Source organism: Bombina bombina, chromosome 1 (assembly GCF_027579735.1).
Source record: "Bombina bombina isolate aBomBom1 chromosome 1, aBomBom1.pri, whole genome shotgun sequence".
Lineage (NCBI taxonomy): Eukaryota > Metazoa > Chordata > Amphibia > Anura > Bombinatoridae > Bombina > Bombina bombina.
In genome coordinates, this window is record NC_069499.1 from 557990422 (window position 1) to 558007340 (window position 16919).

The following is a 16919-nucleotide window of genomic DNA, read 5'->3' on the forward strand; positions in this document are numbered from 1 at the left end:
TTTATGTTAAAATATCAATAAAAAATTATATTTAAAAAAAAAAAGAAACAAATCTCTCCTTCTGTATAGTCACTATTAGTTCTTATTAGATTTTCAACTGTTGCAATACCACTAGTGTGCTTAATTGAGATGTACAGACTAGACACGTCTAAAGAAAATAGTCTTCCTAATCAGTGGTTGTAGTACTTTATCTAAAAAATGGCAAGTTGTGAAAAAACAGACCCCTATACCTGCCACATTTGGGCATCCAGGTGGTTTCTCTTTTGCCTTATGCATTTTGGGCAGTATTTATAAAACTGGTCTGAGTTTTCAACAGTTAAGGCATCTTTAATTATCTCCTTTTGGACTGCCGGTTTTAAAATGTTTTCTATCTCTTGTTACTTCCTCACATTCATGTTTACAGGACTTCTCCAGACTGGCCCCCATCTTGTGGAATTCCCTGCCTCGCTCCATAAGACTCTCCCCTAGTTTTAACAGCTTCAAGCACTCCCTAAAAACTCTACTATTCAGGGATGCATACAACCAACACTAACCTTAACTAACGCCATTGCTTTCCCCTTGAACCCCTTAGAATGTAAGCCTATGGGCCCAGCTGTTTACAGATCGCTTCATAAGAGCCGACTACAACAGTGAAACTCTCGGCAGGGCCCTCTACCCACTTGACCCCTACAAAAGCTATCCTGTACACCGACTATGTTTACAGCGCTGCAGAATCTTTTGGCGCTCTATAAATACCTGATAATAATAATAATAATATCTCCTTGCTTATCTGAGTTGTGGGATCCCTGGGTAGTTCTTGATAAACCTGATCATCTGCAAGTTGTTTAATCTCTCTATGTAGTCTGACTTATTTAAAACCACCACAGTCCCACCCTTGTCCACTTCCTTTATGATGATATCTGTATTTTGTTTTTTTAAAGATTGTATCTTTGAAATTACAAATTGGAGGCCCTTATTCCCAAAGGTCTTAACAAGGATTATGGTTGGAGTTTGTTTCTTTAAATTTTTTCTGATTAAATATGTACTGTGCATATACATGAAAAATATTGCTCCATGATTGCCCTGAGTAGACCCTGTTGTTAGTGCTATGGTTTCCTTTTTTAATTGTATATATAGGTTTTTATGTGTGCTTTAAATGTTATTAACAAATATACAAAGATTATGCCCATGGGATCATTTGAATAATTACAAAGGGATATAGTACTGTTTTACATCCACAAGATCTCACTATTGTGTTATGGATGCTCCTATGGTAACAGGTGAAGGTATAAAAGGCACAAACCTGTGTATAATCAAGTATACATGACTAAGGCCCTAGCAAAGGCCTGAGACGTTGTATTTCTTTCCTAAGACATGGAGTGTCCACAACGTCATTCCAATTACTAGTTGGATAGTCACTCCTGGCCAGCAGGAGGAGGCAAAGAGCACCCCAGCAAAGCTGATAAGTGTCACTTCCCTTACCCATAACCCCCAGTCATTCTCTTTGCCTCTGTCAATGGAGGACGTGAAGTTGGTGTCTGAAGATATTTATTCCTTTTTCGTTTACTTTTCCCTGCAAGTAAGGATTTGGGTTTAGCTGTGTCCACGTCAATCTCTCAAGTAAGAGTAGTGGTGGCTTTTAAGACGTTAGAAAGTGGCAAGGCAGTCCTTGCTTTGTTTTCTAACATATTTGCTGCCCTAGGTATAGAAAGCCAGAGTTGGTTACTCTGTTCTTTATCTACAGGTCTCTGTAAGGAGTATGTGTCCTTTCATGCCTTGTGAGCTGTCTTCCTGCTCGGCAGCTAGATTTGCAGGTAAGTGCTTTTGTCTTCTAGGTACTGGAGACTTGCACTATTTATTTTAACTCTGCATTAATTTCATGGGACATTTATAATCCTTTAGTAAGGATTCTTTGGGGCAGTTTGCAGGCACTATTTGTATGTGATAAAAGACTGGGTTAATGGCCTTCCTTATAGGTTTGGGAGGGCCTCTAACCTTATGGCTATATGATTTTAATTTCATAACATTTCATTTGGGGAATGTTTTAAACGGTTACTCCGTTTTTTATCTCAGAGTATGAAACACACGCTTTTTTACTTATTGCGCAGTTTCTTTTGATGTCGTTCACGTGTCCTCCTGATCTTCCCCTTCTGAGAGCAGAGTGGTGTCATTTCTGTGAGTTTCTCTTCGTTGCAGCTGCGAGATATTGTCTGGCCGTCTGGAGAGTCCTTAGTTCGTTCATTTTCTGAAGGTTACGGTAGGGCACCTCAGCTTCTGAGGTGTAGAGGTGTATTTTTTTATTTATTTGCCTAGCGTTTTGAAGAAAAATCTTTTTTTCTTAATGTGACATTCCTTGCTTTTTGGGCCTTTATCAGCTATGGATAATGAACAAGAGTCTGTTCCTTTTGATAAATGCTTATTATGTTTGTAGGCCCAAATTGTCTTACCTATGCAATTTTGTTCCTCAAGTTTAGAAAAAGCTTTAAAATGTAAAGAAAAGTTACTTGTTTCTGAGCCTAATGTCTCTCAGGATGATGCTGTTCAGGCAGTGCCACAGCTTTCTCCTCACACGTCCCAAGCCTCAACGACTTCACATACAGTGCCCTGCAGTTCCTCTCAGCCTCCTGGAGGAGTTTATTTGCCAATAGATTTTGCCGCACAGATATCTTCTGCGGTATCTGTGGCTTTATCTGCTTTTCTCATGATGGGGAAGCGCAAGAGGAAATCTAAACATTTTTTTGAGTTTAAGGTGTCTGTTCTGTCTGCTGCTGCGCAGGTTACCTCCCTCATAAGTCTGATGAGGAGGATACCTCGGTAGCTTCTGAGGGTGACATCTCAGATTCAGACAGTGTAAATCCTTTGACTGATTCTGAAGAAGTAAACTTCAGATTTAAGCTTAAACACCTTTGTTTACTGCTAAAGGAGGTACTGGCTACTTTGGACAACTCAGATTCTTCTGTCGCTGTCAACCCTAAGAAATCTAGTAAGATTAACAGATACTATGATATTCCTTCCTCTGTGGAAGTGTTTCCTGTTCCAGACCATGTGTCAGAGATCATTGCACAGGAATGGGATAAGCCAGGGATGCCTTTCTCCCCATCTCCCATTTTTAAAAAGATGTTTCCTGTTTCTGACTCCATTCGAGACTCATGGCGCACAGTGCCTAAAGTAGAAGGGGCTATTTATACTCTGGCTATGAGAACCACAATTCCTATTCAGGATAGCTGTTCTTTTAAGGATCCCATGGACTAAAAGCTGGAGGCTTATTTAAATAAAATGTATTTTCATCAGGGTCTACAATGGCAACCTGCAATTTGTATTGCCACAGTAACAAGTGCAGCATCTTATTGGTGCAATGCTTTGTCTGAATTGATTTTAGAGGAGACTCTGTTGGAGGAGATCCAAGATAGGATTAAGGCCCTCAAGCTAGCCAATTCCTTTATCTCTGATGCTAACATGCAAGTCATTCAGATTAGGAGCCAAGGTGTCTGGCTTCTCTGTCCTAGCCCGCAGGGCTTTTTGGCTAAAATCATGATCAGCTGATGTTACCTCCAAGTCCAAGCTCCTGTCGCTACCCTACAAGGGTAAGACCCTGATTAGTCCTGGTCTGGCAGAGATAATTTCTGAAATTACGGGTGGAAAGGGGTCCTTTCTACCACAAGACAAGAAGAATAGACCTAAGGGAAGTCAGAGTTCTAATTTTCGTTCCTTTCGTAACTTCAAAGGTCAAAAGTCTTCCTCCTCCTCCTCCAAGCAGTAACAGGCCAAGTCCTCTTGGTGACCCAAACAGACTTGGAATAAGGGGAAGCAATCAAAAAAGCCCTCATCTGATACTAAGTCAGCATTAAGAGTCTGCCCCCGGTCCGGGAATGGATCAAGTGGGGGGCAGACTTTTCTTGTTTCGTCAAGCGTGGATACGAGATGTCCCAGTTCCTTGGGTTGTGGACATAGTATCTCAGGGTTACAAAATAGAATTCAAATCTCATCCTCCTAGGGGCAGATTTCTCCTCTCAAGGTTATCTACGGATCAGGTAAAAAGAGAGGCATTGTTAAGATGCGTTCAAGAGCTTTTCTCCCTGGGAGTGATTGTTCCAGTTCCAGTAAGGGAACAGGATTTAAGATTCTATTCAAATCTGTTTGAACTTTTCAACCCATTTTAGACCTAAAGTGTCTCAACAAGTTTCTCAGGGTACCGTCCTTCAAAATGGAAACCATTTGTTCCATTTTTCCTTTGGTCCAAGAGGGTCAGTTCATGATGACCATAGACCTGAAGGACGCGTATCTTCCTGTTCCCATCCACAGGGATCATCACCAATTCCTGGGATTCGCTTTTCTAGACAAGCACTTTTTTTTTTTTTGCTGCTCTTCCGTTTGTCCTTGCCACAGCACCCAGAATTTTCTCAAAGGTTCTGGGGGCTCTTTTGGTAGTTGTCAGGTCTCAGGGAATTGCGGTGGCGCCTTACCTGGACAACAAGCAAGCTCTCATATAGAGATCTTCTTGTCTTTTTCTTTTAAAGTTCCCTTGTTCCAGCTACAAGGGTGTGTTTTTTAGGGACCATCATAGATTCCCTATCTATGAAGATTTTTCTGAAGGAGGTCAGAAAATCCAAACTTAACTCTTCTTGCCTCTCGCTACAGTCTACTGTTCGGGCCATCAGTGGCTCAATACATGGAGGTAATTGGTCTGATGGTCGCTTCCATGGACATCATTCCCTTTGCTTGATTCCATTTGAGAGTTATGCAGTTATGCATGCTCAGACAATGGAACAAAGACCATTCAGATCTGTCTCAGAGGATAGATCTGGACCAGTTGACAAGAAACTCTCTCTCACCGTGGATTTCTCAGGATCATCTGTCTCAGGGCACATGCTTCCGGAGACCCTCCTGGGTGATTGTGACCATGGACGCTAGGCTGGGGAGCAGTTTGGGACTTGTTAAAGGCTCAGGGCCTATGGACTCAGGAGGAATCTTCTATCCCCATAAACATCTTGGAGTTGAGAGCAATCTTCAATGCTCTGATGGCTTGGCCTCAATTGTCCTTAGCCCAGTTTATCATGTTCCAGTCGGACAATATCACCTCAGTGGCTTACATCAACCACCAGGGAGTTCCTTGGATTATTCAGTGGGCGAAGCTCACAATTGTCTTCGATCTGCTATCCACATTCCAGGAGTGGACAACTGGGAGGTGGATTTTCTGAGCAGACAGACCTTTCATCCTGGGGAGTGGGCTCTCCATTTGGAGGTGTTCTCCAGGTTAACCCTCGATTGAGGGGTTCCGGACTTGGATCTGATGTCGTCTCATCAGAATGCTAAGCTTTCAAGGTAGATAGCACCTGATAGATGCTCTGCCGGTTCCTTGGGATTTCGGACTACCATACCTGTTTCCTCCGTTTGCGTTACTTCCACAAGTCATTGCTCTTATCAAACAGGAGAGAGCATCTGTAATTCTAATAGATCCTGCATGGCCTCGCAGGATCTGGTTTGCAGACCTAGTGAAGATATCGGGACATATGTATCAAGCTCCAAATGGAGCTTGATGCCCCGTGTTTCTGGCGAGCCTGCAGAAACAGCAGTTATAAAGCAGCGGTCACAAAGACTGCTGCTCCATAACATGTCCGCCTGCTCTGAGCAGGCGGACAGATATCGCCGGAAATCAACCCGATCAAGTACGATCGGGTTGATTGACTCCCCCCTGCTGGCGGCCTATTGGCCGCGAGTCTGCAGGGGGAGGCGTTGCACCAGCAGCTCTTGTGAGCTGCTGGTGCAATGCTGAATACCGCAAGCATATTGCTCGCCGTATTCAGCGAGGTCTGGCAGACCTGATCCGCAGTGTCGGATCAGGTCTGCCAGACCTTGATACATATACCCCATCATCTCTTCCTTCTTGGAGGTTACCTCTGAGGAAGGACCTTCTAACTCCTTTCTCTGAAGCTGACTGCATGGAGATTGAACGCTTAGTTCTGGCTAATCATGGGTTTTCTGAGTCAGTCATTGATACCATGCTTCAGGCTTGCAAGCCTGTTACTCGTAAAGTTTACCATAAGGTATGGCGTAAATACCTTTATTGGTGTGAATTGAAGGGCTACTCTTGGAATAGGGTCAGTATTCCTAGAATTTTGTCTTTTCTCCAGGATGGTCTGGAGAAAGGTTTGTCAGTCAGTTCTCTGAAGGGTCAGATTTCTGCATTATCTATTCTTTTACATAAGTGTCTGGCGGATGTGCAAGATGTTCAATCTTTTTGTCAGGCCCTGGTCAGAATCAGGCCTGTGTTTAAACCTGTTGCTCCTCCTTGGAGCCTTAACCTACTTCTTAGAGTTTTGCAACAGGCATTGAGCCAATGCATTTGATAGATATTAAGCTGTTATCTTGGAAGGTTTTGTTTCTTATCGCTATTTCTTCTGCTCTGAGAGTTTCCAAACTTACCTTATTTTTCATGCGGATAAGGTGGTCCTTTGTACTAAATTGGGTTTTCTCCCTAAGGTGATTTCGGATAGAAATATTAATCAGGAAATTGTTGTGCCTTCTCTCTGTCCTAATCCTTCTTCTCATAAGGAACATCTGTTGCATAAGTTGGATGTTGTGCATGCTCTCAAATTTTACCTACAGGCTACTAAGGATTTTTGCCAGTCGTCTGCCCTGTTTGTTTGTTTCTCTGGAAAGCGTAAGGGACAGAAGGCTACTTCTCTTCTACTTCTCTTTCCCTCTGGTTGAGAAGCATGATTCATTTTGCTTATGAGACTGCTGAACAGCAGCCTCCTGAGAGAATTAGAGCTCATTCCACTAGGGCTGTCTCTTCTTCTTGGGCTTTCAAAAATGAAGCTTCTGTGGAACAGATTTGCTAGGCGGCAACATGGTCCTCTCTGCATACTTTTTCCAAAAGAGGCCTCTTTTGGGAGAAAGGTTCTTCAAGTGGTGGTGCCTTCTGTTTAGGTCTGCCTTTCTTGGTCTCCCTCCCTGTTCATTCCGTGTCCTTTAGCTTGGGTATTGGTTTCCACTAGTAATTGGAATGATGTTGTGGACTCTCCATGTCTTAGGAAAGAAAATAAAATGTATGCTTACCTGATAAATTTCTTTCTTTCCGGACATGGAGAGTCCACGAACCCACCGTTAAGATTAGACAGTAATTTTTTACTAAACCTTAGGCACCTCTACAACTTTGTGTTATCTTCTTTTACTTTTCCCTTCAGCTGAATGACTGGGGGTTATGGGTAAGGGAAGTGACACTTAAAAGCTTTGTTGATAGCTTGTATCAAACAGGAGCAGGTTTTGGTGATTCTACTAGCTCCAGCGTGTCTTTGCAGAACTTGGTTTGCGGACCTAGTAAGGTTGTCATCATTTCCCCCGTGGAAATTTCTTCAGAGGAAGGATCTTCTACTTCAGGGTTCCTTCCTCTATTCGAACTTAGTCTCTTTGAAGCTGATTGCTTGGAGATTGAACGCTTAGTCTTGTCATGACAAGGTTTTTCTGTGCAGGTTACTGAGATTATGTTTCAGGCTCGTAATCCTGTTTCTCGCAATATTTATTATACGGTATGGCGTAGATACCTTTCTTGGTGCAGATCTATGGGTTTTTCTTGGAGTCAAGTGAGAATTCCCTGTATTCTGTCCTTTCTTCAGGAGGGCCTGAAGAAGGGTTTATTAGTCAGTACCCTAAAGGGTCAATTTTCGGCTCTGTTGATTCTTCTGCAGAAGCGTCTGGCAATTTTGTCAGATGTTCAATCTTTTGTCCAGGCTTTGGTTAGAATCAGGCCTGTGTTTAGGTCTATTGCTCCTCCTTGGAGTCTTAATCTGGTTCTTAAAGTTCTGCAGCAGGCTCCATTTGAGCCTATGCATTCTGATGATATCAAGTTATTGTCCTGGAAGGTTTTGTTTCTGCTGGCAATTTCCTCTGCCTGTAGAGTTTCAGAGTTTTTGGCTCTACAGTGGGATTCTCCTTATCTTATTCTTCATGCGGATAAGGATCTCTGTTCGAAATTAGGTTTTCTACCTAAGGTGGTCTCAAAACGCAATATCAACCAAGAACTGGTTATTGCATAATCTGGATGTTGTGCATGCTTTAAGGTTCTATTTACAGGCTACGAAAGATTTTCGTCAATCTTCTGCTCTTTTTGTTGTCTTTTCAGGTAAATGGAGGGGTCAGAAGGCCTCTACTCTCTCCTTCTGGTTGAGAAGTGTTATTCAATTGGCTTATGAGACAGCTGGACAGCAGCCTCCAGAGAAAATTACAGCTCACTCCACTAGGGCTGTCGCTTCCTCTTGGGCCTTTAAAAATGATGCTTCTGTGGAACAGATTTGCAAGGCGGCCACTTGGTCATCATTTCATACTTTTACAAATGTAATGTTTTTGCCTCTTTTGGGAGGAAAGTTCTTTAAGCGGTGGTGCTTTCTGTTTAGGTTCCCCTGTCTTGTGTATCCCTCCCTTCCATTTTGTGGACTCTAGGTTTCGTGTTGGTTCCCACTAGTAATTGAATTGGAAAGAAAACATAATTTATACTTACCTGATAAATTATTTTCTTTCCTGGCATGGAGAGTCCACGGCCCGCCCTTATTTTTAAGACGGCTTTTTGTAATTTTTCTAAACCTCAGGCACCTCTATACCCTTTGTGTCTTCTCTTTCCATAATTCCTTGGCTAAATGACTGGGGATTGTGGGTAATGGGAGGATACTTAACCCCTTAATGACCGCAGCACTTTTCCATTTTCTGTCCGTTTGGGACCAAGGCTATTTTTACATTTTTGCGGTGTTTGTGTTTAGCTGTAATTTTCCTCTTACTCATTTACTGTACCCACACATATTATATACCGTTTTTCTCGCCATTAAATGGACTTTCAAAAGATACCATTATTTTCATCATATCTTATAATTTACTATAAAAAACATTATAAAATATGAGGAAAAATGGGAAAAAAACACACTTTTTCTAACTTTGACCCCCAAAATCTGTTACACATCTACAACCACCAAAAAACACCCATGCTAAATAGTTTCTAAATTTTGTCCTGAGTTTAGAAATACCCAATGTTTACATGTTCTTTGCTTTGTTTTGCAAGTTATAGGGCCATAAATACAAGTAGCACTTTGCTATTTCCAAACCACTTTTTTTCAAAATTAGCGCTAGTTACATTGGAACACTAATATCTTTCAGGAATCCCTGAATATCCATTGACATGTATATTTTTTTTTTTCGAAGACATCCCAAAGTATTGATCTAGGCCCATTTTGGTATATTTCATGCCACCATTTCACCGCCAAATGCGATCAAATAAAAAAAATTGTTCACTTTTTAACAAATTTTTTTCACAAACTTTAGGTTTCTCACTGAAATTATTTACAAACAACTTATGCAATTATAGCATAAATGATTGTAAATGCTTCTCTGGGATCCCCTTTGTTCAGAAATAGCAGACATATATGGCTTTGGCTTTGCTTTTTGGTAATTAGAAGGCTGCTAAATGCCACTGCGCACAATACGTGTATTATGCCCAGCAGTGAAGGGGTTAATTAGGGAGCATGTAGCTTCTAGGGTTAATTTTAGCTTTAGTGTAGTAGACAACCCCAAGTATTGATCTAGGCCCATTTTGGTATATTTCATGCCACCATTTCACCGCCAAATGCGATCAAAAAAAAAAAAAACGTTAATTTTTTCACAATTTTAGGTTTCTCACTGAAATTATTTACAAACAGCTTATGCAATTATGGCACAAATGGTTGTAAATGCTTCTCTGGGATGCCCTTTGTTCAGAAATAGCAGACATATATGACTTTGGCGTTGCTTTTTGGTAATTAGAAAGTCGCTAAATGCTGCTGCGCATCACACGTGTATTATGGCTAGCAGTGAAGGGGTTAATTAGGTAGTTTGTAGGGAGCTTGCAGGTTTAATTTTAGCTTTAGTGTAGAGATCAGCCTCCCACCTGACACATCCCACCCCCTGATCCCTCCCAAACAGCTCCCTTCCCTCCCCCACCCCACAATTGTCCCCGCCATCTTAAGTACTGGCAGAAAGTCTGCCAGTACTAAAATAAAAGTTTTTTGGTTTTTTTTGTAAAGAAAAAAAAAAAGCATATTTACATATGCTGTGTTTAGGATCCCCCCTTAACCCCCAACCTCCCTGATCCCCCCCAAAACAGCTCTCTAAGCCTCCCCCTCAGCCTTATTGGGGGGCCAGCTGTCTGCCAGTACCCACTTTGCACAATCAAATGTTTATTTTATTTTTCTGTAGTGTAGCTCCCCCCCCCCCCCACGGACCAACCACCTAAATGACACCTAAGGGTTTTTTTTTTTACATTAAATGTCCCACTTTTATTTTGTTTTGGGACACATTTTTTCTGTAGTGTAGCGCTCCCTCCCCATGCACGCGCCCGCCCCCTTGTGCACGCTCCCCCGGACTTCCCCGCCCACGATCCCGCCCCCCTCCACATGACCAGGGCCATCGATGGCCGCCACCCACCTCCCACACCGGCTCCCACCCACCAACTAAACCGGCGATGTCCGGTGCAGAGAGGGCCACAGAGTGGCTCTCTCTGCATTGGATGGCCGTAAAAGGTTATTGCAGGATGCCTCCATATCGAGGCATCACTGCAATAACCGGAAAGCAGCTGGAAGCGAGCAGGATCGCTTCCAGCTACTTTCCACACCGAGGACGTGCAGGGTACGTCCTCAGGCGTTAACTGCCTTTTTTCTGAGGACGTACCCTGCACGTCCTCGCTCATTAAGGGGTTAAAGGGACATTAAACCCAATTTTTTTTCCCTGATTCCGATAGAGAATACCATTTGAAACAACTTTCTAATTTACTTCTATTATCTAATTTGCTTCATTCTCTTGATATTCTTTCCTAAAAAGCATATCTATATAGGCTCAGTAGCTTCTGATTGGTGGCTGCACATAGATGCCTCATGTGATTGGCCCAATGTGCATTGCTATTTCTTTAACAAAGGATATCTAAAGATTGCAGCAAATTAGTTAATGGAAGTAAATTGGAATGTTGTTTAAAATTGTATTCTCTATCTGAATCATGAAAGAAAAATTTGGGGTTTAGTGGCCCTTTAAGGCTTTGCTGGGGTGATCTTTGCCTCCACCTGGTGGCCAGGAGTTGAATTCCCACTAGTAATTGAATGGATTCGTGGACTCTCCATTCCAGGAAAGAAAATAATTTATCAGGTAAGTATAAATTATGTTTTTCAATTCATTTTGTCTTTTTTGCTTCGTTGTAAATGTGTGTACTTCTTTATTAACAAAAGTGCCTCATAAACAATGAACAATAATTTAATACAGCAGATTTATCTATGCACAAACACGGCAATGTGCACATTTCTCCATTTAAACTTAACTCATCCAAAAATATTTTAAAATGTTAAAGGAATATGAAACCCAAATTTTGTTTTTAATGATTCAGCTAGAGAATACAATTCTAAAAAAAGGTTCAGAATTACTTAAAATGTGCTTAGTTGTCTTGTTATTCTTTGTTGAAGAGATATCTAGATAGGTAGCGTGCACATATCTGAAGCACTACAAGGCCGGAAATAGTGCTGTCATCTAGTGCTCTTGCTAATAAATAGCATTATTGTAAAACTGCTGCCATATGCTACTGGATACACATGCACACTCCTGAATTTACCCTCCTGCTTTTCAACAAAGGATAACAAGAAAACAATTATTTAATGTCCCTTTAATGCTACAATTATTTAATGTCCCTTTAATGCTACTTTCTTAGTTGTATGGTGTAATGTTTGTGAGTACAAGGTCACTTAAATTTACAATTAGACATATTATATTTTTAAGTTTGCAAAATACTACCAGATTAATGTGTATTTAGCAAGATAGCATTCTTTTCTATTTTAACTTAAAGATGATGAAAATCTGGCCAGTGTGTCTTCCTCACATGATTGTTTTTTTTTCTACTTAGGCGGAGTGGAGGGAAGAAGTAAAAAAACATTTTGAGAAGATTAAAAGTGAAGGGACCTGTATCCACCGTCTGGATGAGGAGTTGATCCGCCGGCGCAGGGAGGAGCTAAGGTTTGTCTTGTACCTTCCTGCAGGCACTGCTTTGTTAGGCTGGCACAATGATATTTTCAAGCAATTGATGATGAGATTTCTGATGCTGATACACCTGTTTCTTTTGGCTCTTCCACTCATTTGGCATTAAAGAGACTTTGGGAATTGAGCATAAACAACCCCATGGAACCTCAGATTGGTTTATGCCAGGCCCTGAATTCAATTAATATTTTCATGTTCGAGAATCTATCAAATCTATCTATTTTGGCCAATTTTTCCAAACTGAAAAGCAGCTTAGGGTGACTGAAAATATATTTAAGCACTTTCCTTTGTATAACTCAATACATATTCAGTATTCTACCCCACCTCTAGACTGCTTTAAAAGATGATTTCTTTCATCAGATGGTGAGAGTCCATGAGCCATCATGTGTGGGAATATTCCCCTCTTGACCACTAGGAGGAGGCAAAAGAGATGCCATCTCACCAGAGCTTTAAATGCCTCCTACTTCCCATTGAACTCAGTCATTTTATTTTGCCTTTTTAATGAGAAGAGAGGTGAAAGTGAAGTACAAGATCTACTCACCATATGAACGGGGATCCTCTAACCGACCTGAGGCCCAAATCTTCCTCACAGTAACCTATTGTACAGAGGAGTAGACAGGGCATTTTCAGCCAGATAGTAAAAGGTCTTTTCTCAGTGAAGAAATGTTGCAGGTCTCCCTGGTGAAATGTGGACTTGTCCACTAATCTCCTGGGTTGTAGATGCTGTAACTAATTCAGACTTTTGGCTTTGTGCTTGTACTGCTTAGGATGGGCTTGTCTGCTGGAAATAAGTTGCTGCAGCTGAGGTAAGCACAGTAGATGGAGGTGCTGATTGATAAGTACCTGCACCTTACAAGCCCACTGGCTATTAGTGTTAACATGTACATGTGATTCATTTAGTCTGTGGACGTACATTATACACCATACACATTATACTAGCAGCTTTTAGCACCTATGGAAAACCATTGTTTTTTGAGGTAACTGTTGCTTTACATTTAGCACGTTAGCACCTCTAAACCAATAGCCGTGTGTGTCAACTGACAGTGTTCTGTATGCACACACGGCTGGTTAGAAGACCGATGTACTGTGGGCATCCGGAGCCGCTGAGTTTAGCACCCTTTTTTACATATATGATCACTTAACATCCACTTGATTGTTAGTAATGGTAAATCCGAGTGTTTGTTAAACTGGTGCAGCTCAGGCCTCTGGTCTGTCAGCTGATTATCTAGAATGGAGACCCTTTGATACTTTAACCCCATCCAGTTTGCTTTGTAAGGATACTCGGGTGCCCCCCTGCTTAGCTTTGTACTTAAAGGGACAGTCTACACACGTTTGCAAGCACCTTGTTTGGGATCGTTGTGCAGCGGGCACCCTACTCCGTCCTGTGCCTCCTCATGCAGGGCAAAAGAAAAAAGTATTTTAAAAAATGCTTTCCAAATTTGGCCATTATAGGATGGCAGCAAACTCCGTGTCTATTGTGAAGCAGCATTCAATAATCAGGCTCTCAATTGTAAAATTCATGACGTGCCCTGTAGTTTTGCGCATGCGCAATGTGTCTGCCCTAGAGTCTTAATGTTATTCAGTACATTCACGCACACTGCTGGGTGCGATTTCAAACAAACACACAAGAAGGAGGGAGGAGGAGTTTGGCGGCCATATTAGGGCTGACGAATAAAGAAATGTTCCCAAGAATATTGTAATAACTTTTGCCCTGCATGAGGTGGCACAGGATGGAGTGGGGTGCCTGCAGCACAACAATCCCAAACAAGGTTCTTGCAAACGTATGTAGACTGTCCCTTTAATGTTGAGATAAAATATTTTCCTTTTTACCTAGAGATTCTTGGGGAAGAATCTTCCTGTCTCAAGTGCCTCAAAATCCTTTAAAAGACCAAGCTTTCTTTCATACAGGGGTGAAAGTCCACGAGCCTTGATGTGTGGGATTGATTTCCCTCCACTAGGAGGAGGCAAAGAACTCCAAACAACAAAAGCTTTAAAAGCCCTTCCACTTCCCTGGATAGCTCAGTTTTGTTCTTTGCCTCTCGGGAGTAGGTGAGGATTTAAGATGCTTCAGATTCTACGTAGAAAGGGGGACCCATACCCCTCTTCATCATTGATCTTTGGCTATAGGTGTACTGAGTAGTGACACAATTTTTCCCTGTGGGATTTTAGTCACAGACCTTCCACAGGTGTCGCACGGACATGTCCCTAGCCTCCTCCTGCTGGGTCATTGTTGTACTCCTTTTTTCCAAAGCCTCTGCTGTTAACTTCACAGCACTGGATGGGCCATCATCTCTTTGAAATTGTATTTTTACTCAGCAGGGGTCAACATACCTGTGTAATTCCTTGTGCTAACTTTATTTGAGCTCAATTTCCTACATGTCAGCGTGGTTGTCTCAGGAGTGTGCTCTTACCGACAGCTATATAGCTACTAGAGCTGGGAAGTGATTTCTTTCTATCCCGTTTTTACTGTTTGCATTGCATGCCTATTAGAGGCGGACCCCTTATTTTGGTGGGGTGCTCTATGATAGTGCATTGGTTACCACCTTCCCGCCTCTAATTTTCCGCTCTCTGATTACAGCTGTCTTATTAAGGACTATTGCGGCGTCTCTGCTGATTTTGTTTGGGAGGGAGTAAGTTAACAGATTTTTCTTATTTTTTTCTTTATTATTTTGTTCTTATAGATGAATATAGCTGAAAGCATATCTAGTTTTTTTTCTGCAGAAAGTATTTACCTGAGCTATATTTAAGGCAGCATATGTTAGAACATTTATATAATACTTATTCTCTAATAAAGTCAGTTTCACCCTGAGCCTATGAAACAAATTTACTCTTATTAAATTATTCTGACTGAGGGGCACTTTATATTCTATCACTTTATGATTTTACAGGTTGATTTATTTCACCTGTTTTGTTAATACTCTGTTCGGTTTTACAACAGTACTTATGTGTTTTTCTTTACAATGTGATTTAACCATGAAGAGTTACTACATTATCTCTGTGTATTCTTTGATATGCTATTGCACTGTTATATGTTTAAGTATTAGTTCATTTTATATATGTTTTTCAGCATTATTACATTGTTTTATTACACGGTAAAGTGTTACAACATTATCCATGTCTATTCTTTTATATGCTATTGCACTGTGTTCTGTGTTTCAGCATTATTACATTGTATCTTATTACACAATAGGGGGTTACAACATTATATCTGTGTATTATATTATATGCTATTGCACTATTACGTGGTTAAGCATTATTTCATTAGGCTGTTTCAGTGTTACAACACAATCTCTGTGTATTTTCATATATGCTATTGCGCTATTACGTGCTTCAGCATTTTTTCTGTGTATTGTTTTTTACGCTATCTCTGTGTAAATCTTCTCCTATATCTTGACTGCCATACATACAAGGGAACCTGTTCCAGCTGTTTTCTTGCAGGTTCTTTGAAAGGGAGATTCACTAACTATAATTATTTTTCATAAGTTATGTGTATCTTTTACAAGACTGTTCCTTACTTAAAGAGACAGTTAACACCAAAAAGGTTGTTGTTTAAAAAGATAGATAATCCCTTTATTTACCATTCACCAGTTTTGCACAACTAAATTAATTAATATACTTGTTTACCTCTGTGATTACCTTGTATCTAAGCTTCTGCAGATGACCTCCTTATCTCAGATCTTTTGACAGTAGCCTTAAAAACCAATGATGCCTCTTAATATCAAATCATAAAACATAGTCTAATTCTGTCCCAAAATATATAAAGAATAAGTATACAATGTAAACATACATCCAAACGAGAGATTAGCTTGAGATGGACAAGTATTCAAAGAAAACTAATGATGTATCTTTACACATAAACACATACAAATTAAGGTAAATAAAAGGGGGGGGGGTATAACAGAACAGAAATGCACAATACTATTTATACAAAAAATTACCCATGCCTGAAAGAGAAGAAAAACAAACAATGAAAAATGAAACACTGATAAAAAGAAAGAGATTTAATATTTAAAATAAAATAAAGAATTCTGGCCCAAAATAAAAAATATACAATATAAGGAGATTGGGAATTGTGACAAACCCAAGGACACTAGGGAAAAGGATAAACTAAAGAATACATCATTCTAAAAATCCCAATGGGAAAAAAGTTAAGGTTAGGATACTGGCCACAGAAACGGACACAGGACTCTCACCTAGGAGAAAAAATTCAGGGCAAAATTAATATATAGAGGCCCTGCAGGGATTGACAGGGAGCAAGAGGAGGGCCGAAACCACAATATTAGTGAAAAAGCAAGTGAGTACTAAGGCCTAACAAAGGCCGCAAGCGCCACACCAGCCATCATCTGCCATACTGCAAGTCCGGTAGCTAAAAGGGGAGATAAAAGATTAAAAAATGAAAGATAAATAATAATACACATATGTTTTAGAAAACAAAATATGCTGTTTGCACATTTATGTTAAAAGATCACAAGATATTCGCAAGATGGATCAGTTGTTCATAGTTCCTAAATGTCCTCAATTAGGTTCAAGCACCTACAAAATCTACTATTTCCATTTGAATTGTCCAGGCCATCACCAGAGCATACAAATAAAAGGTTGAATAGGTGCCAGATAGGATTAAGACACATTCTACTAGGGCAGCAGCAACTTCCTGGGCTCTTGAGGTGAATGCTACACCTGAAGAAATTTGTCAGGCTGCAGTTGGAAATCTTTTCATACCTTTATATTATACTTCTATAAACTTGATGTGCACCAATCTGCTTCTGCTAAATTTAGTTGCAGGTTTTTGTCTTATATTTTGTCTTAAATAAATGGTTATATTTTTTGCAGTATAATATGTGTCTTCAATGTCTTCTTTGTTGCCCATACTTGCTTGTGTTATTGCTTTTTACTCTTCCCACTGGTGA

The 16919-nt window shown here is 40.6% G+C and overlaps 1 protein-coding gene across 2 annotated transcripts in view; it reads left to right on the forward strand.

Moving 5' to 3' along the window:
• MAP3K13 (mitogen-activated protein kinase kinase kinase 13) overlaps positions 1-16919 on the forward strand; it is a 252423-nt gene that overhangs the window by 195952 nt on the left and 39552 nt on the right. For both annotated transcript variants that reach the window (XM_053698740.1, XM_053698741.1), the window contains one exon: positions 11882-11991. In XM_053698740.1, coding sequence (XP_053554715.1) covers positions 11882-11991 — 110 coding nt within the window. The remainder of the gene's footprint in view (positions 1-11881; positions 11992-16919) is intronic.